The sequence below is a fragment of the Thamnophis elegans genome, chromosome 15, assembly GCF_009769535.1.
Source record: "Thamnophis elegans isolate rThaEle1 chromosome 15, rThaEle1.pri, whole genome shotgun sequence".
NCBI lineage: Eukaryota > Metazoa > Chordata > Lepidosauria > Squamata > Colubridae > Thamnophis > Thamnophis elegans.
The window spans coordinates 29,218,242-29,242,197 of NC_045555.1; the positions used below are offsets into that span (position 1 = coordinate 29,218,242).

The 23,956-nt window shown below is 44.5% G+C and overlaps 2 protein-coding genes across 6 annotated transcripts in view; one reads left to right on the forward strand and one right to left on the reverse strand.

The window, feature by feature from the left end:
• NDST2 (N-deacetylase and N-sulfotransferase 2) overlaps positions 1-8,428 on the forward strand; it is a 69,926-nt gene extending 61,498 nt beyond the window's left edge. For both annotated transcript variants that reach the window (XM_032231639.1, XM_032231640.1), the window contains exons 8-14: positions 98-194; positions 1,288-1,411; positions 2,404-2,578; positions 2,686-2,856; positions 4,877-4,986; positions 6,776-6,878; positions 6,981-8,428. In XM_032231639.1, coding sequence (XP_032087530.1) covers positions 98-194; positions 1,288-1,411; positions 2,404-2,578; positions 2,686-2,856; positions 4,877-4,986; positions 6,776-6,878; positions 6,981-7,106 — 906 coding nt within the window. In that variant the 3' untranslated portion in view covers positions 7,107-8,428. The remainder of the gene's footprint in view (positions 1-97; positions 195-1,287; positions 1,412-2,403; positions 2,579-2,685; positions 2,857-4,876; positions 4,987-6,775; positions 6,879-6,980) is intronic.
• Positions 8,429-19,535: 11,107 nt separating this feature from the next.
• Positions 19,536-23,956, reverse strand: part of ZSWIM8 (zinc finger SWIM-type containing 8) — an 85,336-nt gene continuing 80,915 nt past the window's right edge. For all 4 annotated transcript variants that reach the window (XM_032231482.1, XM_032231481.1, XM_032231480.1 and 1 more), the window contains one exon: positions 19,536-21,279. In XM_032231482.1, coding sequence (XP_032087373.1) covers positions 21,076-21,279 — 204 coding nt within the window. In that variant the 3' untranslated portion in view covers positions 19,536-21,075. The remainder of the gene's footprint in view (positions 21,280-23,956) is intronic.

Sequence of the window (23,956 nt, forward strand, 5' to 3'; positions counted from 1 at the left end):
CTTAGATTGGGGACTTCTCATACAATTTACTTACCTAATGTATACAAGGTCATGTATTGGCTACATGATCTCATGGTGGATGTCTTTCTTGACGTAGAACCCTTGTGATGACAAGCGACATAAGGATATCTGGTCAAAAGAGAAGACATGTGACCGGCTTCCCAAGTTCCTTATTATTGGTCCTCAAAAAACTGGTAACGTTTGTCCCCAATGGCATTTTTCCTCTTGCTTAACAATTTGACTTTTGTATAATGCATTGTGAGTCTCCATTTTGTGATTTCAGTCTTCATCTGTCAGCCTAGTACCCCCTTAAAGTCCAGGTAGAAAAGCTAAAGCTGCCTGAATGTCACCAAACTCCACTTTCTCACCTCCCTTACTGCTGGCCATGTGGACTTGGGACTTGCTCTATCTAGTTCAGTGGTTCCCAAACTTGGCAACTTTAAGACTTGTGGACTTCAACTCCCAGAATTCTCCAGCCAGCTGTGGCTGGAGAATTCTGGGAGTTGAAGTCCACAAGTCTTAAAGTTGCCAAGTTTGGGAACCACTGCTCTAGTTCACCAGCCTCAGGACAGCAGGCATTCCCCTCTGCGGATTTAAAGTTTAATGAGGATTTTACCATGGAGGGTAAATCTTGAGGGGCAAATCTACATGGAGATTCCCTACTCCTTTCAGACCTATCAAACGGAGATAAAATAGATGTGCAACTCAATAAATTTGGGGATTAATCAATGTACAAAAAGATGTTTAAACTGGAAACCAGCATTCTTCACCACTCCGCTATAGTGGATAAGTGAAAAGAAATACAAGGAGTCCTTGATTTACAATCATTTGTTTGGTGATTGATCAAAGTTACAACAGCACTGAAAAAAAGTGGCATATGGTCCGTTCTCACAATTGTTGCAGCATCCCCGTGGTTATGGGATCAAAATTTGGGTGCATGGCATCTGGTACATATTTATGACAGTTGTTCTGTCCTGGGGTCATGTGATCATCATTTGTAATCTTCTCAGCTAGCTTCCAATCAATGGGGGAAAGCCAGGTTTGCATAATGATTGCATGATTCACTTAACAACTGCAGTAATTCACTTAACAACTCTGGCAAAAAAAGGTCATAAAATGGGGTGCAACAACTTCTTGCTTAGGATTGGAAATTTTAGGTTCAGCTGTTATCTTAAGTCAAGGACCAGCTGTATTTGGAACCAGCAGATATTTCAGTTATTAATGGCTGAAGTAAACCCAATATAACGCTGATGAAGCTTTTGTTTTCCTCTTATTTCTCTGTTGCAGGAACAACTGCTGTGCATTTCTTTCTCTCCATGCACCCAGCTGTGACTAGCAATTTCCCAAGCCCATCCACCTTTGAAGAGATCCAGTTCTTTAATGGACCCAACTATCACAAAGGAATTGATTGGTACGTGCTGGGATTCCTATTGAATTGTCTCTGAGAGCCTCTGGATCCTGCCTGCCTATTCCTGGTCATAAAGCTGGGCCAAGATTCTCCACAACCTGTTGCATTTCCATGAGTCTCCCTCGCACTAGCAACTTATTCTTGTTCCAGCGTCCAGCCGATTGTATAAAACAATGTGAACTTCAAATGTTATATAACATTGCTATCTTTTAATTAGTCCAAGGATGCTTGTGTTGGTCGCTGATTTGCCTTCATCATTTCTTTAAAAAAAAACTTTATTAAACTTTTATAAAACAAAAATGGAAATTGTGGGAAAATGGGGAAAGGAAAAGAGAAAAGAAAGAAGCGTAGGGGAAAGTGGAGGGGGAGGGGAGAAAGCCTTGACTTCTGATTCTTTTTAGTGCAGTAGAATAAAATAATAACGCTACATCCTCAACTTTTTACTTTCACAACTTTAACATGTACCAGCCATTTCTAAAATCACAAACTTACCTAATCAGCAAAGTTTCATTTTTTTTCCATCTCAAGCACAAACATTCAGAAGTGGCTATCAAGCAAAAACAAATCTGTATGTGTTCATTTCTTTGATCAGAGTAGCTATTCTAACCATCTGCATTTATCATTTCATAAAACAAAGACAAGATTGGTGTTTCTCGACCTTGATGACTTTAAGGTGTGTGGATTTCAATTCCTAGAATTTCCCCAGCCAGATCGAGAAACCCCGGAGTAACTGATCAAGGCAGCCTTCAGAGAGGATAGTGTTTGTGTCGGTCCCCATAAGGCGGACTTCATTGCATCCCAGGTTGAATCAGAACATGGCGATCCAGCCTGAGGGAGGGCAGAGACTCCTGCCAGAACAAGGCAAATGCTTGTGTGTACTCTTGTCAGTGCCTACAAACTTCTTGTGTATAGTAAGAAATTTCTCAATTCTAAATAAATCCATCCCCATCATTATGATTTCCTTATTTTTTCTCCTGATTTCCTCAACTTGACAGGTACATGGAATTCTTCCCCATCCCTTCCAATGCCAGCACAGACTTCATGTTTGAGAAAAGTGCCAATTACTTTGACACCGAGGTAGTCCCCAAACGAAGTGCAGCTCTTCTTCCACAGGCCAAAATCATTGCTGTCCTTATCAACCCTGCTGACCGAGCCTACTCTTGGTATCAGGTAACTCAGAAAGGCCAGGCTCCCTAGGTGAAGCTTTACGTATTGGCTGCCTTTTGAATGGGGAAAAGCAGAATTTTATGTTCTTAATTCACTTTTCACACTTGCAGCATCAACGTGCTCACAATGACCCTGTGGCCCTGAACTACACCTTTTACCAGACCATTTCTGCTGGACCCAAGGCCCCCCAAGAGCTGCATAATCTACAGAGTCGTTGTCTGAATCCTGGATTATATTCGGTACATCTGGACAGATGGCTAACATATTTTCCATCAGGGCAGGTACAACCTTTTTTTTTCATGATCAAGCTGATGTTTGAAGGCAATTTACCATATTTTTCAGAGTATAAGATGCACCTTTTCCCCTCAAAAAAAAAAAAAGGTGAAAATCTGGGTGCTTCTTATACACTTAATACAGCTTTTTTGACCTCCCAAAACACCACCTCCTTTGCAAAAATGGACGTGCAGAAGCTTTGGGAGGCCTGGAAAGTGCTCCTAGGGGCTGGGGAGGGCACAAATGAGCAAAAAATGGACCGTTTTTGTCCCCTCAAATCCCCAGGAGCACTCTACAAGCCTCCTAGAGCCTCTGCATGCCTTTTTTTTTTTTTTTTTTTGCAAAAAACGAGGCGTGCAGAGGGTTTGGATGTCCTGCAGAGTGCAAAACCTTTTTAAAAAAAATTTACCTCTTCAATGGTGCGCTTTATACTCCGGTGAGTCTTATAATCTGAAAAATATGGTAAGTGAACCCTAAAACTGATACTGAGCAACGTTTTCAGAATGTATTAGCTTTCATTTGCAGAAGCAAACCCGGATTCTTTTTGAATATCTCTTTGTGAGACTTACCAAAGGTCTCTCTCACAAAGAGAGGTTCAAGAAGAATAAAAACTACTATGATAATGCCCTATTAAAAACTTGCTGGCTTTCTAGGTTTCAGAGGTGAGTGGACCCAGAGTGGAAAGGAACTTTGAAGAAGCAGAGTTTCTTGAACTTTTGAGCTTCATCATTAATGCAAACCCTGGTTATAGAAAATTCTGTACTCTCTCTTGCCAGCTCTAATCATAAGAGAAAGGAATTTATCAATTGCTTCCTTCAAGAAGTGAGGTGGACAAAAAGAGTAATAATCTGGCAACCAAATATAATTAGGAAATACCTGCTATGTTTGTTGATTCTTCCTTCAGGAAATATCATTAAAATGATATGCATCATCCAGAAATACTCTACAAGTCTCTGGGGAGATTTTGTGTAGATGCTGTAGAGAGAACATTGTCAGCCCTTTTGAACCATCCCTAATCCTGAAGTGCTGTAAATGCTTTACTTCAGTCTAGTGGTGGGTTCCGGATCCTGTTGCAACCGGTACACTGTGACGGGGCCAGGCTTCCACCTCGGGCACGCACACTGCGCACGCATCTACACCCACCCACTGCTCAATGGAGGTCACGTAGGCACTGTACGCTGCATGTGCATGTGCAAATGGCCTGGTTGACTTAAAAGCAGGTAAGAAATGCAGGCGGGCGGGCCCACCAAAACACCGTTCTGATACGGTGACCGCTGCCTCCAGCCGCCACCGTACCAGGGTGTACCGGCTGGAACCCACCACTGCTTCAGTCCTATTAGAACATACAGTGAGTTGTTTAAACTCCCAGAGTTTGCCATGTTTTTATTGAGCACATTGAGCCAAATTACTTTTTCTGTTGGAAAAAGCTTAGGAAAAAGCCAACCACAACCTGTTCTCCTGAAGAGCTAGTTATTCCAGGCTATGAGAATACAGCTAGTGGGGCACTTGAGGCTCCCTCCCCTAAGAATACACAACCACACATTCTCTTTCTGATGCAGGCTTGTGAAAGGGGACCATGCCCCAATCAAGAGACGTGCACAAACTTCCCAAAGTCTTCCTCGTGTCACGCCTCATGAAGCTTGGAAGGGCTCTGAAATCATTGCAACAGTTCCGATGTAGGGCAGCCCGAAAATATCAGTAGTTGAAGCAAAAGCCAAAATACTTTCAAGTTAGCATGCAAGGTTGATCAATAGGTACCATCATTACTGCCGTTACTACTAAAGGAACTTTTACGCCTTCACATCCTTTTTCAAGAAGCACAGCAAGTGTTGGCTCAATGGGGCTCAGTAAAGGCACAACACTGGATCCTGTATGGAGGGTTGTCTCCTTATCTACAAAGAGGACTTAGGTCAAGATTATTGAAGGTCGCAGTCTGTCAGGTTTACAGATTGTACTAAAAGTTTCTTTCATTGATGCAAAGCTTGGTTAGATTTACCAAGAACTTTGGCCATTTCTCCTTCCATTTAGATTCTGATAGTTGATGGGCAGGAGCTTCGACAGAGCCCCTCTTCCATTATGGAGAACATTCAACGGTTTCTGGGAATTACACCACTGCTCAACTACACACAAGCACTAAAGTAAGGACTCTCCATTTGCATGGAGGCATTTTTGTCTTGAAATCTTTATAAAAACATGTATACATTTGTGTGACAGGTGCTTATAAGCTAATTTCCCTGTATGACCTGATTTGAACATAGCATATCTAGGCCAACAAAATATTAAATGAGGAGACGGTCAGAGAATCCCGCCCCTCCCTTTCTCTAGATTCATAAAGTTTCTGGTTGGGTTTATCACTTCCCATTTCCACATAATGAGAATCAGTGGACATGAAGCCCAGGAGCTTGTTAATTGCTCCCACTTCAGTCAGTCTTTTGGCTTGTTTGCCAAGGGCTGGCAGGGTAGACAAACTTGCTGCCCACTTTAGAGTCCCATCAAAGCAGGTTCGATGGCATGAGATGGTGGCAGTTAAAACAACAACATCTGAGCTTGTTGCCATCTTCTGGGGATTCTGGATCCTTCAGTTAAAGGGGAGTTACCAAATAAAAATAATCATCCCTGTGATTACGGTCTTGAAAGGCATTTTTTAAAAATTCAGTCTATTTTCAGTAAGTGTCTGCGAGATGTTTCGTTGCCCATCCAAGCAGCTTCTTCAGTCTGAACAAATTTCTTTAGGGGAGCTGAGCAGGCAGAAAGTCCTTGGAATGTACCAACTCCTAACTTCCTTAGTGGCATTCCTGCCTCAGAGTTTCTTCCCCAAATTGCAGGCTTGTTCTGACTGAAGAAGCTGCTTGCATGGGCAGCAAAATGTCTCAAACCAAGAAAATAGGTCCAGTTGCCACAGCTCAACTTCTAGACGTAGAGACACATTTCTCTTTCAAGAATGCCTCTGGAGCTCAAGAGTCCTCTTATTTTGTCCCCTTATTTTGCAGCATGTGGTTCCCATTTATTTTGATTCAAGGAAACAAAAAAGACAAGTTGGGCAGGCTAGCCGGCACCAATAAAGGAGGTAGAAGGTAGACCCATCCTGAGGCAATTCTTGCTAGCATAAATGCAGAGGTTTATATATTGCTGCCCTTGTTATATTCTGGGTTGCCGACACCACTTTATCTGCCTTTCCTGCTGCTTTCATTCATCTGAAATTGTTCCTTTTACTTCGTTGCTTTTTTTTTTTTGAGCTGCCATGAACAGGACAAGGATGCCTACATTAATTTCCATAAGTAAACTGTACCAAGGATGAAGAGCCTAAGAGGATCCTGTAGAGAGCCAGGATGCCCATGAGGGATGTCTTCCCTCTGGCTCCATAGACAGTGATCAGGTTAGATCTCACAGGGCTTCCTGCCAAAGGGATGCCTTGCCTTGGAGATCAGCTCTGCCAAGGACTCCCTCCCATACCAGATTCAGAGCCTCCTTGATCCACAAGGGCAGAGATTATCCAGAGGGAGGCAGAGCCAGCCTGAAATGTAGGAGATCAGTTGTGTTTCATTTTAGTTCCTGTAATGTAAAGCTGGTGTTGCTTTTTTTCTGAGAGATCTTGGGCAAGATCATTGCCCAAACAGGCACTGAAAGAAAAGGAAAGCTAGAAAGGTATTCAGTTAACCTTCGTAGCACTCTAGATCAGTGGTTCTCAACCTTCCCAATGCCAGGCCCTTTAATACAGTTTCTAATGTTGTGGTGACCCCCAACCATAAAATTGGTGTCTCAGTTCCCAAGACCATCGAAAATATGTGTTTTCCGATGGTCTTAGGCGACTCCTGTGAAAGGGTCGTTCGATCCCCAAAGGGGTCCTGTCCCACAGGTTGAGAACCACTGCCCTAGATTAAAGGACAGGTGTATAAAAGGACTGTTTAAAGTAAGCTTCCCTTTCAGGTATGATGACGCAAAGGGATTTTGGTGCCAGCTGCTTGACGGAGGAAAGACCAAATGCCTGGGGAAGAGTAAAGGGAGAAAATATCCAGAGATGGATTCCTCGGTAAGCTACATAGAACTCCTGCATGTCTGTTATAATTGAGAGAGAGAAAGAGTTGTCCCTGGCCTTTCATTAACACATCCTCTCTCTTTGGGGGCCCTGCAGTCCCGGATGTTCCTGGCAGATTTCTACCATGAGCACAACATTGAATTATCCAAGTTGCTGAATACGCTCAGGCAGCCTCTTCCCACGTGGCTCAGGGAGGAGCTGCAGAATTCAAGCTGGAGCTGAAGCCCAGATCTCCACAAGCAAGACTGCCAAACAAACTCAAGTGGGAGCCCTCGGGAAGGACACGCATGTGCGTGCACACACACACACACACATACACACCACTGCCAACTTTCTTTGAATCACCCAGAGTGGGATGAGGAAGCGTGCCATCTGTGGGCGAACCGTGCACTTTCAACTATTTATAGTTTGATGCAGCTGAGAGACCCCTTCAGACCATAACTGCACAAGATACTGTGCAGTAGTCGCCCACTGTTCCCAAATTCTATGGTAACTAACATAGGAATGTGTGTAGCCTGTAATTCCCAGATGCAAGAAAGCTGAAAGCAGCATCTCCAAGGAGCGGAGGCAAGAAAATGTGTAGGCTACTGTGACATTTCTTGTTAATGTCCAAAATGCTCAGGAAACTAGCAAGTGAATGTCTTACTATTTGTGACAGCTCTGTTATGTATAGGGTGGTGTTCCCAAAGTTCTTAGTCCTGGACATCAAATGGAATTTTCTTAGTTCCATTTTAGTTATTTCATGGTTTCTACCCCAGGGGTCAGGGAAGCAAAATAGGTGATGTCACTAGAATGGTACAGACATTCTCGGCTAGAAAGTGGTTGGTGACAAGTAAAAGATGGAGAGAAATCTTCATCTGGGATGAGAAGTTGTCCTCTGATGCCCGCTGCATGGATTTTTCTTCTGCATTTAGTTGTTAGGAGTCTCCTTTCGTTCCTTTCTGAGCACAGCAAGATGAAGATGGCTGAGAGGGAACAGAATTGGTACAAAACGTCTCATTTTGCCTCCATGAGTCTCCAGTTTCCTTCTAGAATCTATTCCTACTTTCTGCCTTGCTACCACCGTCTCATGGAGTACAAAGCAGATTCTTGCCCATCTCTCAAACATGCCTTATATACAATGGCCCAGCAACTCCCAAGACAACCAGTGCTGAGCTGACTGGAAATACGCAGACTTAAGACGGGGAGACACCTTGGGGTAACATCTGTAACTTGGTGCGTTCATTGAACCAGGGAAGAAAGTGATTTCAACCAAGCTTTCACATTGAGCCTTAGTTGTTGTGCATTTTTAATTGTGAATTTACCATTGTCTGTAAATATATAATATGGACTTTATAATATCTCATTCAATGTGTCCCCAAGCAGCGGGAAATGTAACCAAAAATGTAATCCACCAACCTAAAACCCTGTGGCTGAAGAAAGAAAGGAAAAAGTGCTGTTCTTCCTGCACTGGATTCATGTATATTGTCATTCACATTGAATGATACAAATAAATTCTTGGCTCTTGCAGCTGAGCACAATGTCTAAATAAAGATTAGACATAGCATTTGGATCAATAAATGAACTGCTTTATTTCTTGCTAGATGTAGATTTTCAAGTTGCGCTAACCTTTTTCCTGACCAAATAGCTCTGATTATGCATGCAGCAATGGTTATTAAAATGAAACTAGAAAACAGTAACACTTGAGACTAGATAATCTCAAAAAAATCTGATCAATAACATAAAAAACTATTTTCTGGAGCGGAAACATGAGGCTAATTGGAAGTGGCAGACATTTTAAAGACTTTTTAAGCCTGATTGGGATCTGCTAAGAGATTCAAAGCTTAAGTACCTACCGGGATATGCCCATGTGAACTCCAAGAGAAGAACGTTCTACACAAGGAGTGAAGTTGAAGGTCAAGGGCACATTAGAGGAGGAAAGGTACACACAGTATTCAGCTCAAGTCCATGAATAATACAGGAGAGAAAAATTGGGTATAAAACTAATTGCAAGCGGCCAAGTCTATATTGTGTCCAGCACTTAAGAGTCACAGACAGCTCCTTTGAAGCATTTCAAAATCACACTTAAACAATGTAGGGCTTTTCCTGGGATTGGGCTACAGCTACAGAGGGAGGCTGAGCATTTCTGGGAAAGAAGATGGTTGTCTGATGCCTTTTTGCCATTCACTCCCAAGGCACTGCACAGCTCTTTTCAAAGGAATCAAAGACATTTCCAGAATGGAAATAATTAGAATGTCCTAGTCAAATATCAAGGGTAAGGGATAAGTTGATGATGAATACACAAAGGTAAATGATTTCTATTTAATATTATTGTTAAAATAACAGGAGGTAGGAGTTTGTAGTCTGCTAGACAGTTCCCCATATTTGCAGCAGCAAATCATAACCTCTATGCAAACAAACATAGATTTCAGAATTGGAAGAGGTCAAGCCCATTTAATTTCTAGATTCCACCATTGTGCTGCTTTTAGGACGATCTCTCCATCGCTCAACCAGAACTCACTTGGAACACTTGACTTGCACTTTACAGTGACCTGGATTGCTTCTCCCTTCTGTACACATGACTTCAAATGCCTGGAGAAAGTGCTGAGCATTCTTCCAATGTTCGCCTTCTATCATTCTCCAGTGCGCTGCTTAGAGAATCCAAGGAATCGATTAATTTCGGTCTGCTTGCCTCGAGACTGAATTGAATGAAACTCGGCCACACCTCCTTTTGCACTCAGCCAATCAGTTTTTTCAATTCAGTCTGCCTAACAAGACATAATCACCACCTCTCTTCAATTTTTCTATCATGAAAACCTATTCCTTGATTCTCATTGCAGGTAATATGAATTAATTTGTTTGTATTTTTTATTTCACAGGTTATTCCTAGCGCGCTGGTTTCCCCGGTCCACCAGTTAGAACCGCTTGTTTCCCGTCCTACCGGAAGGCGCTATTAATGTTGGCCCAATCGCCCTTTTTCCGGGCTAGCCATTCTGAATATCTGGTGTAACGGCTGTGAGATCGGTGCGCCATTCTCGGGTTCCCTCGTTGGTGTGCTAGGAGGCTTGGTCCACCATCCTCTTGCCGTTTGCATTTGAATTATGTGGGTGGGGGCTGAGAGGAGGCTGCCGCGTTTTTCCTGAGAACCTTTTGGCTGCTTGTTTGAATTCCGGCTGTTTTTCCCCTAGCGCCAAACGAGCCGTTCCATTGCATCGGCAGTTTTGGTAGCTTGTACACAGCATTGCGAGTGAGTCAGCGAGCTAATCAGCAGTGTGATTGCGATCTGGCTTTGAGCTCTCGGATTATTAACCATTTGTGGCTAAAAGTCTGTACTTCGATCAGCGTTCTTTCCTCTTGAGTCCAGGATCGTAGGAGTCCCAGTCAGGTTTGCTGGTTAATTCCCAAGGTGTTATAAGACTTCCTATGGCTGAATGATCCACCCGCCCTGCCTCTGGGGAAGACATCTCCCCAGGAAGTTCCCCCTTGGCCGCCCCTCCATCACATGGAGCAGGGAGGGCTTCCACCAGGGCCGTGACTAACAAGTCTAGGGCTAAATCCTAATCGGCGGCTGCCAATAGGGGCGCAAAAGACAAGCCTTGAGCTTCAGATAAGCAGGCTTCTAAAAGCATTCAAGTGCAGGGTCTTTCAGCCAAAGAGGTGGGCCTAGGCCTAGGCTTCACACCTAGTGCTTCAGATTTGAGCGGGGTCATCAGTCCCCAAGCCAGGCAAGCCACCCCAGAAGCCAGGCGTGCATCACCTGAGGCACTTTCACCCCCACGGCTGCTGGCTTCCGTGGGGAGGATGAACAGATCATGAGCCTGCCCAGGAAGTTTAGAGATCTTATTTCTGCAGCTATTTCCCAGGGGGTGGATTCAGAACTGCGTAAGAGATCCAGAGGCCCAAGGTCCTCTTCTAGGCCTTCTTCAGCGCCTACTAGGGATCCCCCCTCCCCACTACACTCACAGCAAGGATTCCCTGTTGGGTGATGAGAAACAAGGGGATCAGGAATTGTCGGATGATGAGGGTGGACACCACTCTTCTTGGAGGTCTTTTCAGACCGGCCTTATTGAAGTCCTTACTTTTTAAAGCCAGGACAACTGTTAAAATGGGAGATAAGGGTATCCCAATAGAACCTTCCTTGGGGTTTGACTCCACTGAGAGGCTGTTTTCTGAATCGGTTCAGGAACAGGAGGTTATTCCCTCACCCAAGCTATTCTTAGATGTTATCCAGAGGCAGTGGGCTCAGCCAGCCGCTGTTCCTCCTTTTAGTAATAATGACAAACAGTTGTTCGGACCAGGTCTAGATCTGGAGGAGATCCTCCAATTGCCTACTGTGGATGCCCCTGTTGCAGCCTTGACCACTCCCACCATTGTACCTTCAGATGCCTCTGAAGAGTTGAAGGCTTAAGACCATAAGGCGGAGCAGACGTTCCGCAAATCGCACTAGGTGGCTGTCTGGCCACAGCCGCATCCTTTTTCAATAGGACGTTGCTAGTTTGGCTTAGACAATTGCAAGCTAGGTTGGCACCTGAAGACATGCATCTTCATCAGGATGTGAATAAACTGGTGGCGGCATTGAAATATTTGGTGGATGCCACCCTGGTGGCAGCCAAGTTTGCTTCCAGGGCTCTGGCTACTACCGTCACTTCCCGCCATTTGCTTTGGCTGCACCATTGGCAAGCCGACATGCATTCTCACCCTTTAAAGGGGGGAAGCTCTTTGGCGAAGCCCTGGATCCCATTCTCACTGAGAATAGGGATAAGAAAAAGGTCCTGCCCTCTGTGCAACATCAGGCAGATCTCAGGGTCCAGCCTTACTATCGCAGACAGCCCTTCGGTGGAGACTTGGGGTCAGTTGGACCCCAATACCACAGACCCTACTACCAGGCCTCCGATAGAGTCCAGGACACATCAGGGTTTAGAGTCAGGTCTAGACAGCAGCAACAGCCTCAGCAGTCCCAGTCCTGCTGGGAAAATCACGGTGCCGAATATCAACCCTTCCGTTGATACCACTGACTCCCAGGTTGGTATTCCCATTGGTGGTCGACTCAAAAACTTCGTCCACCACTGGGAACAATCAACCTCCGATGCTTGGGTTCTCCAGACTGTGCAGATCGGCCTCACCCTAGAATTTCTCCCCACTCCCCCAAGAAGGTTCGTCAGGTGTTCCACCCCGAGGTGCGCGACCATGAGGGCCCTCATGGACGCCGAGATTCAGCACCTTCTAGAAATTCAGGCCATCGAACCAGTTCCAGCAGGCCAGGAATGGAGGGGGGGTTTACTCCATCCTGTTTTTAGTGCCAAAAATTCCAGGGGGTGGAGGGCGATCCTAGATCTCAAGAGGCTGAATGTGTACCTGGCATACAAGCGTTTCAAAATGCAGTCACTGCAAACCATTTTGGGCTGCATTCGCCAGGGAGACTACCTGACATCAGTAGATATCAAGGAGGCATACCTTTACGTGCCGATTCGACATTCACACCGGAGGTTTTTCCGCTTCTCATATGCGGGGCGCCACAATACCGGGTGCTGCCATTTGGCCTTTCCTCAGCCCCACGAACATTTACGAAGATTCTAGCCGCAGTGATGGCCCATCTCAGGTCACACACACCCCCATCAGACTTCAAGCCTATCTAGACCATGCCCTGATACAATCATCTTCTCTGGAGCAGGCCCGCCGGGACCTTCACACGACAATCCAATTGCTGCAACTCCACGGCTTCATGGTAAATATGGACAAAAGTCAGTTGTTACCAGCCATGTCCTTGACTCACCTGGGGGCGGTAATAGATACTGTTCAATGTCAGGTGTTCTTGTCACCCGACCGTTCCGCCAGCATTCGAACTCTGGTGAATCAGGTACTGTCTCAAAGAACTGTTCACCTCTCCGTCCTCTACACATTACTCGGGAAGCTGATACTTTGCATAGGACTCGTTCCCTGGGCCCAACTTCACACACATCACCTCCAATGGTTCCTCCTCCCACAGAGCTGAGGTGGCGCAGTGGTTAGAGTGCAGTACTGCAGGCCACTTCAGCTGACTGCTATCTGCACTTCGGCGGTTCAAATCTCACCGGCTCAAGGTTGACTCAGCCTTCCATCCTTCCGAGGTGGGTGAAATGAGGACCCAGACTGTGGGGGCGATATGCTGACTCTGTAAACCACTTAAAGAGGGCTGAAAGCCCTATGAAGTGGTATATAAGTCTAACTGCTATTGCTATTGCTATCAACGGAGGCCCAGGGGTGTTCCGGACTTTACGGCGAGGCTGTCCTCCAAAGTGGTTTATTGATGGACCTCCACCGCCTTGCGGAAAGGCTGTCTGTTCAGAGAACTGGATCGACTCACGATCACAATTGACGCCAGCTTGTATGGTTGGGGCACTCACAGCTATTCTCGAGTTGCCCAGGGACGCTGGAGCCCCCAGGACCTGATAAACAATATAAATTGGTTAGAACTTCGGGCCGTCCATCTAGCCCTTCGATAATTCAGTGACCTAGTGGTGGGGTGGCATGTGTTGATTCTCATGGACGTGGCCGCCAAGGCGCACATCAACCGCCAGGGGGACACACATTGCAAGAGGCTGATTCTGGAAGCACTTTGCCTGTGGGCGGAGTCACACCTATCCGTTAGGGCGGATCACATCTTTGGCACCTCAATTGGCTGAGTCGTAAGACTTTGCAGGCGGAGTGGTGGCTCCACCCGGACTTATTCCAGGAACTGACCAGCAGATTCAGCATGCCAATGATGGACCTATTTGCATCTCCGACCAACACCCACCTGCCTCGATTCTTCAACAGGTTCTGGACTCCCGGGGCAGAGGAGGCTGGCGCCCTCCGTTGTCCATGGCCCCGCGACCTTCTGTATGGGTTTCTGCCTCTACTGCTAATTCCGAGGGTGATTCACAAGATTCTTTTGGAACAGGCAGAGTGTTGATGGTCGCTCCCCACTGGCCCCGCAGGTCCTGGTTGGTCGACCTGACCAGCCTGGAAGTCCCCCCCCCCGGAGGATCCTGGACAGCAGGATAATCCTCACCCAGGGGGCACTGATACACCCAGACCCTCAGTGGCTCCAGTTAGCCGTCTGACCATTGAGGGGGACATTTTGAGATGGGACCATTTCTCGGCGCAAGCTATTTGTACCATCCAACCGGCCAGACGCCCATCCACTACACAGATGACAATGCGACCTGGTCAGCCTTCTGCAGGTGGTGCCGTCCCCTGGGAGTTACTCCAAGGTCAGCTTCTCTTCCTCGTCCTGGATTTCCTCCAGGACGGTTTGGACAGGGGGCTGGCCCCTAACCCCTTGCGGAGACAGACTGTGGCGTTTTCCATGGTTTTACACACACACCGGCCGTTCTCTGGCGGTCCATCCCAGGGTTCGTGCCTTTCTCAGGGGTGCTTCCAACCTTAGGCCCCCGACAGTACATCGTTATCCGTCATGGAAACTTCCCATTGTACTCAAGGCCTTGACGTCTGCGCCCTTTGAGCTCATCCGATCCATCAGTCTTCATTTGTTGACACTGAAGGTGGTCTTTCTTCGTGGCCATTACTTCAGCTCGCAGGATTTCAGAGTTGGCGGCCCTGTCAGTTCGGAGCGACCTCTGCATATTCCATTCTAACAGAGTGGTCCTCCAGCTTGACCTTACGAAGGTCAACTCCTGGTTCCACAAAGCCCAAGAACTTGTGTTACCTGACTTCTGTCCTCAACCACAACATTCTCGAGAGTGGAAGTGGCATCTCGACGTGTGACGAACCCTGCAATGATACATCAAACGTACTGTGTTGTTCCGGCGGTCGGAAGCCCTGTTTGTCGCCTTTCTTCCCGGACCTATGGGTCGGAGGGTATCATCCACCACCATTGGAAGATGGCTGAAATCCTATATCGCCAAGGCTTATGAGGTACAGGGGCATCCGTCACCGTGTCAGGTCGCGGCCCATCAACACGCAGTATAACTATGGCCTGGGCCATGCAAGCATCGGTTGAAAAAATTTGTAGGGCAGTGACATGGTCATCTCCGTTGCCCTTCATTAAGCATTACAAATTAGACGTCTATGCTTCGGCTGAAGCAGCCTTCGGATGTCGGGTGCTGCAAGCGATTCACTCAGACTCGGGTTCCCTGGACTGGACTTCTACCCACCCTTAAGGTAGTATTAGGCATATCCCATTCCTTGGATTCTCTAAGCAGCGCACTGGAGAAAGACTGTTGTACTTACCTGAACGGTCGTTCTCGGTGTGCTGCATGAGAATCCAACCCGCCCTATGCAATTCGGTCGAGGGTTGTTGTGGCTGGGAGGTTTCGAGGTTAGTGGACATTCAAGTGCTTCTTCTCAAAACAGCCATTCCTTTCATTGAAAAAACTGATCGGCCGAGTGCAAAAGGAGGTGTGGCCAAGTTTCATTCAATTCAGTCTCGAGGCAAGCAGACCAAAATTAACCCATTTTTGGATTCTCATGTAGCGCACCAAGAACGACCGTTCAGGTAAGTACAACGGTCTTTCACAGAAAAAGCAGCTGCATTCAGACATATACAAATTCTAGTTCTGAGAACAGGATTTTTGTAATGGGATTTAAACAGAATAACTGCTTGAATAGTTACTGTTACAGGCAAGGTATTTGTGATCTTTGGGCCTCAGACTAATGACAAATAAAAGTTTACCTGTAGGAGCCTAGTAGGTTTCTATCTAGAACCTCTAGAACCACAGCTCTGCTCTGGACTTGACATCTATGCAGTCACACTTTATTATTATTAAAGTGGTTAATTTGGATGAGGGACATTTTGCAGATATTCTGGAGAAGAATGTTCCTTGGAAATTTGGCAGAGCCAAATTGCAATGCAAACTGGTGAGTGGGGAAAAAAAAGCAGATACCACTTACTATCTATTTAGACAAGTAACGAGGACAGCCTGAGAAATCTTATTTTCCCTATATAGGACAAGACGAAGAGTTTCAAGGCTTTAATGGAAAGGATTGGGCCTATCTATGGAAAAGGATAGGCTTTACCAGGTCAGGCAGTATGTGGCAGAAACTTAATTCAGTACTGGATCTAAGACTGAGGTTTTGTGGCAAACAACTGCACAATTTATAGGATGAAAGAGACATCTGTATAATGAACAATTTTATGGAGTCCTTGCTCCCTGAGCTTGCTTGCAGTGTGGCTTACAGATGTTTCATTACCCAACTAGACATAATCAGTGCTAGAGAGTGTAAGGTTTGGTCCTTACCGGCTTGCCCTGCCGGTGTTGGTGGGAGTGTGGTTTTATCCTTAGTTCCTTAATTATTGTTTTCTGCTTGATTGTTTGCCTGGTGTTAATTCCTGCTTATCTGGGTATTGGCTGCTGGAAAGGATGGTCCGTTCATTTCCTTCTTTAACATCAGCTTTATCTTACTGTATGTATACTCCATGCTCACTAGCACTGATTAACTGCCTGGTCAGTTAATGAAATATCTGCAAGCAAACAACCAAGCTCTGAGAGCAGCAAGGACTCCATAATTCAATTGACATATTATTTTTCACTGGCACAATTTTACCTATACAAAATTAGATAAAGATCCATTTATAAGGACCATCTGCCTAGTTGGCCAAGATACTGAAATCACCGCTATTAGGAATGCCTCTTTCGGAGACATTTCAGAAGGCAAACTTGCCTTCAGCTTGAAAAGCTTTGAATAATTTTTTTGTTAAAACTTCTAAAAGGCTATCTGAAGGTTTTGGAAGGAACACAACGAAACAAATTGCAAATGCCTGCATAGATCTATTAAACATTGAGTGCAATAAAATTATGATTCCCTTATTTTTTTTTTCTGGTTTCTTCAACTTGACAAGTACATGGCATTCTTCCCCATTCCTTCTAGTGCCAGCACAAACTTCATGTTTGAGAAAAGTGCCAATTTGATACTGCCCTTATCAACCCCTCTGATAGATGCCTGCGTAGATCTATTAATCATTCGGTGCAATAAAATTAGGAAGCAAATACTGGAACATAAATGCCGAATACAGCAGCCAAATATATTAAAGAATCAGAAGAAACTGCCTTCAAGAATCATAATAGAAATATTACAATATTGCAACTAAAATAATGGTTTAATAATGATTATATCATTTCATTGTAAGGAAACTTGGTAGAACATGGTCTTTTGGACAGATATCAAGGTAGTCATTATGGAGGAGAATGATACGGGTGTTGTTGGGTTCCTAATGTAATGGGTTTTATATAATTTAAGCCTGGAAAAACTGGAAGGCTGTGACAGAATCATAGTACCTGTTTATCTTCAGCAATCATGATATACAAATACTAAATACTGGAATTTAAGGCAACAAAAAGAGCAACCAAGTTCTGCCTACTGTCCCATAAGCTTCTTCAGCCTAATACATTTTATGTACATAAGAAATTGTCAACTGTAATTGGGTTAATTTAGAGCATATTCTATCAAATGAACAGAGTGGTTAAAGCTGGATATTCCACTGCAGTTCCTGGCCAAAAAAAAGTATTGCTTCAAGGCAAGATCTATGATACTTTGGGGTTTACTTATTTAACCAAACTCTATGTAATTTTTCTTAACTTCAAGTTCATATTGGATCTCATTTCCAAAACAATGGAATTAAAAACACAAGAGACAACTACAGTTTGTGTTAATGCACAAACTTAACAAGAATAAGATATGTTGTAGTATGCAAGGCCACTGGAACAAGTTCCTAGTGACAGCAATATTTTAGTTCCCTGTTGCTCAGTTGGAACAGCAATCCTCTTGTGGCTGAAGAAAGTTCCCTAGCTCATCATCCTGAATAGTAGCCAGTAGGAAAATTGCAATCAAGGAGCTATTGCTTCTGTCATAAACATCAATCAGACCAAAATGAGCTCTAAGCACTCCAGCCACTTACTACTCAAAGGAAGCACTTGAGATAAACCACATTAAAATTAAGACCTTGGTTAGCAAAGTGGTCTAAAGTGCTTACCTGGCAACCAAATGGTAGACAATAGAGTGATTCAAAATCTTCAAACACCTCCCTATGCCTTTTCATAGCTCAAATGCAGCACAATCCAAAATGCACAAACATTCGTTTCAATTATATAACCCTTCCACCTTGCCAGGGATTGTGCACATCCCAGCATTAAAGCTTTATTTGACTAAATGTGTTTATTCAAGCCCCTTTGTTAGGCTGGCAAGGTATTTAAATTAAATAACTGTCCTTAAATTCCAAACAGCAATAACATAAGAATAGCCACATCCTCCCAATAGCAATAACACTTAATGCTGCTTCACAGTGCTTCACAGCCCTCTCTTAAGTGATTTAGAGTCAGCATACTGACTCCTCATTTTACCAACCTCAGAAGGATAGAAGGCTGAGTCAATCTTGAGCTGGTGAGACTCAAACAGCCAGCAGTCAGCAGAATTAGCCTGCAATACTGCATTCTAACCACTGCACCAACATGGCTTATAGCTGTTCTCAATGGCAAATACAAAAAATAATAGCTGACAGTAGAAATTAAATGACCTTTGTGGAGAAGTTGCTACTCAAGTCCTGTTACTTTGAGCTTTCTATAAAGACACAGGATCTGCTTTGTGACTCCCTATCTGGCAAAATATCCAGCAATTCTGATTTATTCCATATGGTTACTTTTATTGGACTAGTATAATAATTATATCCTTGAATGTGGGTACCTTTTTACTGTCTGTAAAATTTAATATGGACCATTATCTAATTTTAATTTTACAGGGTCTATTTGAAATAGAAATGACTGTATTCTGTCAACTTGCAGAACTCCAGCCAGTAACTGTAAATACGAACTTTATTAAGATGGCAGCTTTTGCACCATTCCTTGGACAGGAAAGGCCTTGAGGTGGGATGCCTCAGTAACTCTTTTCTGCCATGTGCACAAGATTCACAATTAACATCAATCATGTCTAATACAATAAACCTTTCAAAGAATTAGCCTGAATAAGGACCATATAGGAAAGAAAGGAATGTGGGATAGCTACACTGCACTAACATACAATTCAAGAGGGATCATTGCTCTAAAATATAAACATCCCTATCCTGACTTTGAATCTCACTGAAATCAAGGAGGTGACATTCATCAGGACCAATTCTGAAATGGGACTCCCATGGAGTCATTACCCAGCCCATCACCCACCATTCAACCCCTGGTCTTCAGCATTGCTGACAATCCCCTGGCCTCCTCCTCTGCTACAAGAGCCCACCTGCCTTCTTGCCCTCTACTTTATTCCTGGCTTTTTTATTCTTCTCTTTCTGTGCCAGTCACCGAGAGCTTCCTTCTCCTCCCTTTGTTCTCTGCATAGAGAAACTTCCAAGCAACTCCTCTGCTCTCACAGCCACAACCCCTTCAAGGGCAAGGAAATTAATTAACATTGTTACAGGGGCATTTATTGTATGTAATTTTTTTCAAAACCCAAAAGGGAAGAGTCAGGATTTGGCAGTGATTTTCTTTAAAAAATAAGGTATTTTTGAAGAAATTGAAACTTTAAAAACTTTTTGCAGGCTGACATTAAATAATACAATGACTGGACTAAAAAACTGAGATCAGACACTGTTGCTTCAATAGAACAGTCACATTTAAAGTAAGTCAGCAATGGCCGACAATTGCATGATTCAAACAAATCAGAATGCCCAACCATTTGGCAGAGAGATGACAGCCGAGGAAGAAACCAACAAGCTTCAGGATGCAAAGTTTATTTCCCAGTTAGTGAAAAACAGTATGAAACACTAGCATCACGTAATATAAAGAATGCTGAGAATTAATCAGTGGAAGTCCAACGTTACTAGCACACCACTTTTTTCAGATTGAGGGCTAAAAAGTGGCTGAGGCCGAGACACATTAAATTTCATTTAACTTTATTTAAATGTAAATTTAAACTATTTAATTAAATAGTTAATATGATTAGTCCCCATATATTTAATAATCGACTAGTTCACATCAGGTAACACACAACTATGAGGAAATTTAAGGTTAACAAAATCCACATGAGCTGGATGAAGTAAATAAATCTTGCCTTTCCCCAAGCTAGGCTGAACCAAGGGAAAGTGATCTGCAAAAATTGAAGTCAGGCAAAATTTGGTGTTCACAAAATGCATAACCAAGTTTACTGGATTAACTACCACCAGATGAAGTTGTGGGCATTTAATAATATATGTGTGTCTAGCAAAAGCCATTAACCATGAGAGCTGAATGGGACCTCCATCTTCAGGGCGATACATGCCTGAATATCAGTTGCTTGTGGACTAGCGGCAAATGAGAATCTTCCTTATCTTGAAGACCAAGTTTCCTTATTACTTTGTGGTGAGAGGTTGTGTGGTTCAAAGGTCGTTGGGACAAGACCAGGTTTCGGTACTTTTTCAGTCCTTTGCAAAAATAGGTTAGAACTTCCTACTCTAAGGCACTCTTAGTTCTTTGTTTTATGATGTCAGCATGATAAACAGAAATATGGAGAAGAGTCAGTCTAAGAAAATGAGGGTTTTAATCGGGAAACTGAAACAAGGAGTAAGAAACTGATTACAGGAGAGCTAACATCTCATCCAAAGGAACATGACTGTACAACTGGGAGCCATTTGGGGTAGAATATCCTATGTCGTCTGATGAAGAGGCCCTCAGATCACTATCTAAGAGCAAAGAAATCGTACCAGCCAGTTTTGTACTTGCTGCACCCAGATGCTTCCAGTGGTGCCTTTGGCCATCCAAACAGGTAAGCTGTAGTGGATGAGGGACCTGCTGGGGCAGGAAGGAAGAAGGAACAGTGTTGGATGAGCAGAAACAAATTCTGCCTCTCCTGGCCCAGTAACGGCTGAAATTTTAAGAACCATATAGAAAGTAGTATACATATTTATAAATGCCAAAATAAATATTATAAAGAAACAGGCTTGATCCTACCCCTAACATGCATGCATACACACCCAGTAAGAGAGAGAGAAAGGCAGAAATGATGTTCATTTATAAAGACATCCCTATACAGGAAAAAGACTAAAACTGTTGACCAATGATCAGCCAGCTCCCCCTCTCTCTCACCCACACATACGCACGCGCACACACACACATGCACACAGCTTCCTTGCCTTTACTTGCTGGGGAAGAGAGAAAGGGAAGTAGAACACAGCCACAGCCACATGGACGAGGAATGTCATGGTAGAAATACATTGAATCAGTGGTTTCCAATAGCTAAAATTAAAAAGATCCCGTAAGGAAGGATGCAAGGTGGGGCATCAGGGTGAGAAGGTAGTCATTTCCAGAGAGACCCGTTGCCACAGATCCTTGGTCTGTTTGCTGCGTTTCAGATTCTGAAGGATGTCATTGAACTGCATCATGCCCATAGGAGTCAGGCAGAAGGCGCTTCGGGCGCTGCGAATGGCATTCACAAAGTCATCGTAGTCCGCTGGAGTGAGATGGATCAGACGATGATGGATGTACTTTGGAAAACCAAGATAAAGCAGGGATGAAATACAGTTTCTGATGGAAAAATAGTGCCTGAATAGTACCTAACCCTAACCATGGCCTCTGGCTCAAGAATCCTAGGAATTGTAGTCTACGGGGGCCATAGTTACCAACCCAAATCTAGATGGATTTATTACTGTAGTAAACCTATTTACCCCTATTGTGTAGATAAATGCCAAAAACAGTTTAGTGGATCACCTTCCTTTTACATAACATTTCTCTCACCCTTGTCCAAAATGCTCAGTGTGATCCAGTCCCTCCTAATTGTACCATTAGTTTCATAATTACCTTGGATAGAAGAAGAAATAGTGAGCAATCACGAATAAATCCCAAAGTATTAATGGGTGAGCAGAAATCTAAAGCTAGGAATTGGCCATGACAGCTCTGTATCCCCGGAGATCCCATTTAGATTCTCAGATCAGGGGTTACAGGCAGAGCTAGGAGAGGGAAAAATAAAAGTTCTGCCCTTTTATTTTATTTTAATTTACTTATTTACTTTAGCATATGGCACGTATTAGCCAGAGATCACAGAGGTGGCTGGCTGCCTCTGTGAAAGGAATGTTTTCAGGCAGAGCTATCTTTACCCAGAGACACTTGAATGCCGATAGGCAATCAGGGGAAGCTCCTTTCTTGTCCCTACATGGTTTACTCCCTCACAGGAATTGAGCCGCCGCCCTCAGCGGTGTGCAGGCCCAGCGTCTTGCCATGTGAGCCACCGCAGCCCCCTTGCTGTTCTTTAAGACAATAGCAATAACTCTTAGACTTAATGTATTTTTCGGAGTATAAAAGGCACCTTTCCCCCCAAAAAAAACAGGGTGAAAATTTGGGTGCGTCATACACTGAATGTAGCCCCACCCACCCACCATCCCCACCTTTTGGCCTCTGCCTCCCAGCAATTTACCTCCTTGCAGCAAACAGGGAAAACAGGGGCTTGCAAAGGCTATAATAGGCTATAGCAATCCCTGCAGCCTGAAACAGCTGATGATCGGGAGGGCCCCATGCTTAAACTGAAAGTGAAACTTGCTGTTTGCTCCACAAGGCAAATTGCTAGGAGGCAGAAGCAGATTTTTTTTCCTTGTGCTAATCAGGCTGTTTGCTGTTTGCTGCAAGAAGGTAAGTCAATAACTATAAATGCCTATAGAATGTTCATATTTTATTAGACTTATTTTTTAAAGTGCTTTATTATTGTTCTAGACAGCTTAAGAAAATGAAGCTTTTTAATATAAATGCTTGATCTGAAGAGGCCCAGTACTACTCTGTTTCCCCAAAAACACAACCTGTCCTGAAACTAAAGCCTTGCCACATTTTTCGTGTGGGCAAAAATATAAGCCCACCCCCGAAAATAAACCCCCTGAACACCCTCCCACCTCCAGCCAGGCAGAGCATCACTTACTGGCATAACGGTATCCTGAAGGGGCCAAACCGCAGGAGCTGGGGGGGAGAAAGACGCTCAATTGCTTGTTGCCTTCGGGATACCGCTAGGTTGGGGAGTGGCATTCTGCCTGGCTGGAGGGGGGAGTTGCCCAGCTCTCCTTGCAGTAGCAGCCACGCTCCAAGCATAACATCTTCTTTGGTTCCAAACTCCCAAACTTGGCTGCCGAGTCTTCCAGCAGCGGCCGCTCTAGGAGTGCGCTCTATGGTTGTGGGCTGGCTGCTGGAAGACTCTGTAAGAGAATCTTCCGAACAGAGTCTTCCAACAGCCAGCCCACAACCATAGAGCGCACTCTTAGAACGGCCGCTGCTGGAAGTCTCGGCAGCCGAGTTTGGGACTTTGGAACTGGAGAAGACGTTATGCTCAGAGCGCCGCAGCGGTGGCTGCAGGGAGAGCTGGGCCTGGACATGTTGAGGCTAAGAGGCATGCCTGCTGGGGGCGGAACAGGCGCTCACTAGCCCAGCAGAGCTCCATGCACTGATCTAGGGGGTATCCCTAATGTGCCAAGCCACGGGAGTTGGGGAGCGGGCAGAGCACCACATGGCTTGGCGCCTTAGGGATACCCCCTCAATCAGTGAATGGTGCTCTGCCCAGCTGGAGAGGGGGTTTGCCGGACGGTTGCTCATGAGCTTGGTCACCTCATGGCTGCTTCGCCCTTGAGGCTATGCCCCGCTCTTCGGGAGCCAGTTCGCAAGGGAGCAACCACCCGGCAACCCCAAAACAATAAGCCCTCCCCTATAATAAGCCCAAGGCCATATTTTGTAAGTAAAAAGAAAATAAGACCCTGTCGTATTTTCAGGGAAACACAGTATTGTATCTTCTTTTAAATAGCAGAGAATAACTATACTTCCAGAAAGCACATCAATTTTAACAGCATTTGTACAAGTATAGTCGGAAATGTAACACTACAAACAGTGTATATTGTATATACTGTTTGCTGTTTGTTGCAAGGAGGCAAATCGCTGGGAGGCAGAAACAGATCCCCCCCCCTTGTTTTCCTCTCCAAAAGCTAGATGCGTCATACTTGGAGTGTCTTATACTCTGAAAAATACTGCATATTCCAAAAGCCAAATGAAAGGTCTTTCAGGGAATCAACGAATAACCTTTACTGTCTGTCCAAATTTTTCCCATAAAATTGGTAGTCCTTCAGAGGAATAGGAAGTTTGGAAAACAGACATGAATAAACTGATGCTTTAATCAGCTTAAAATGGATCTGACTA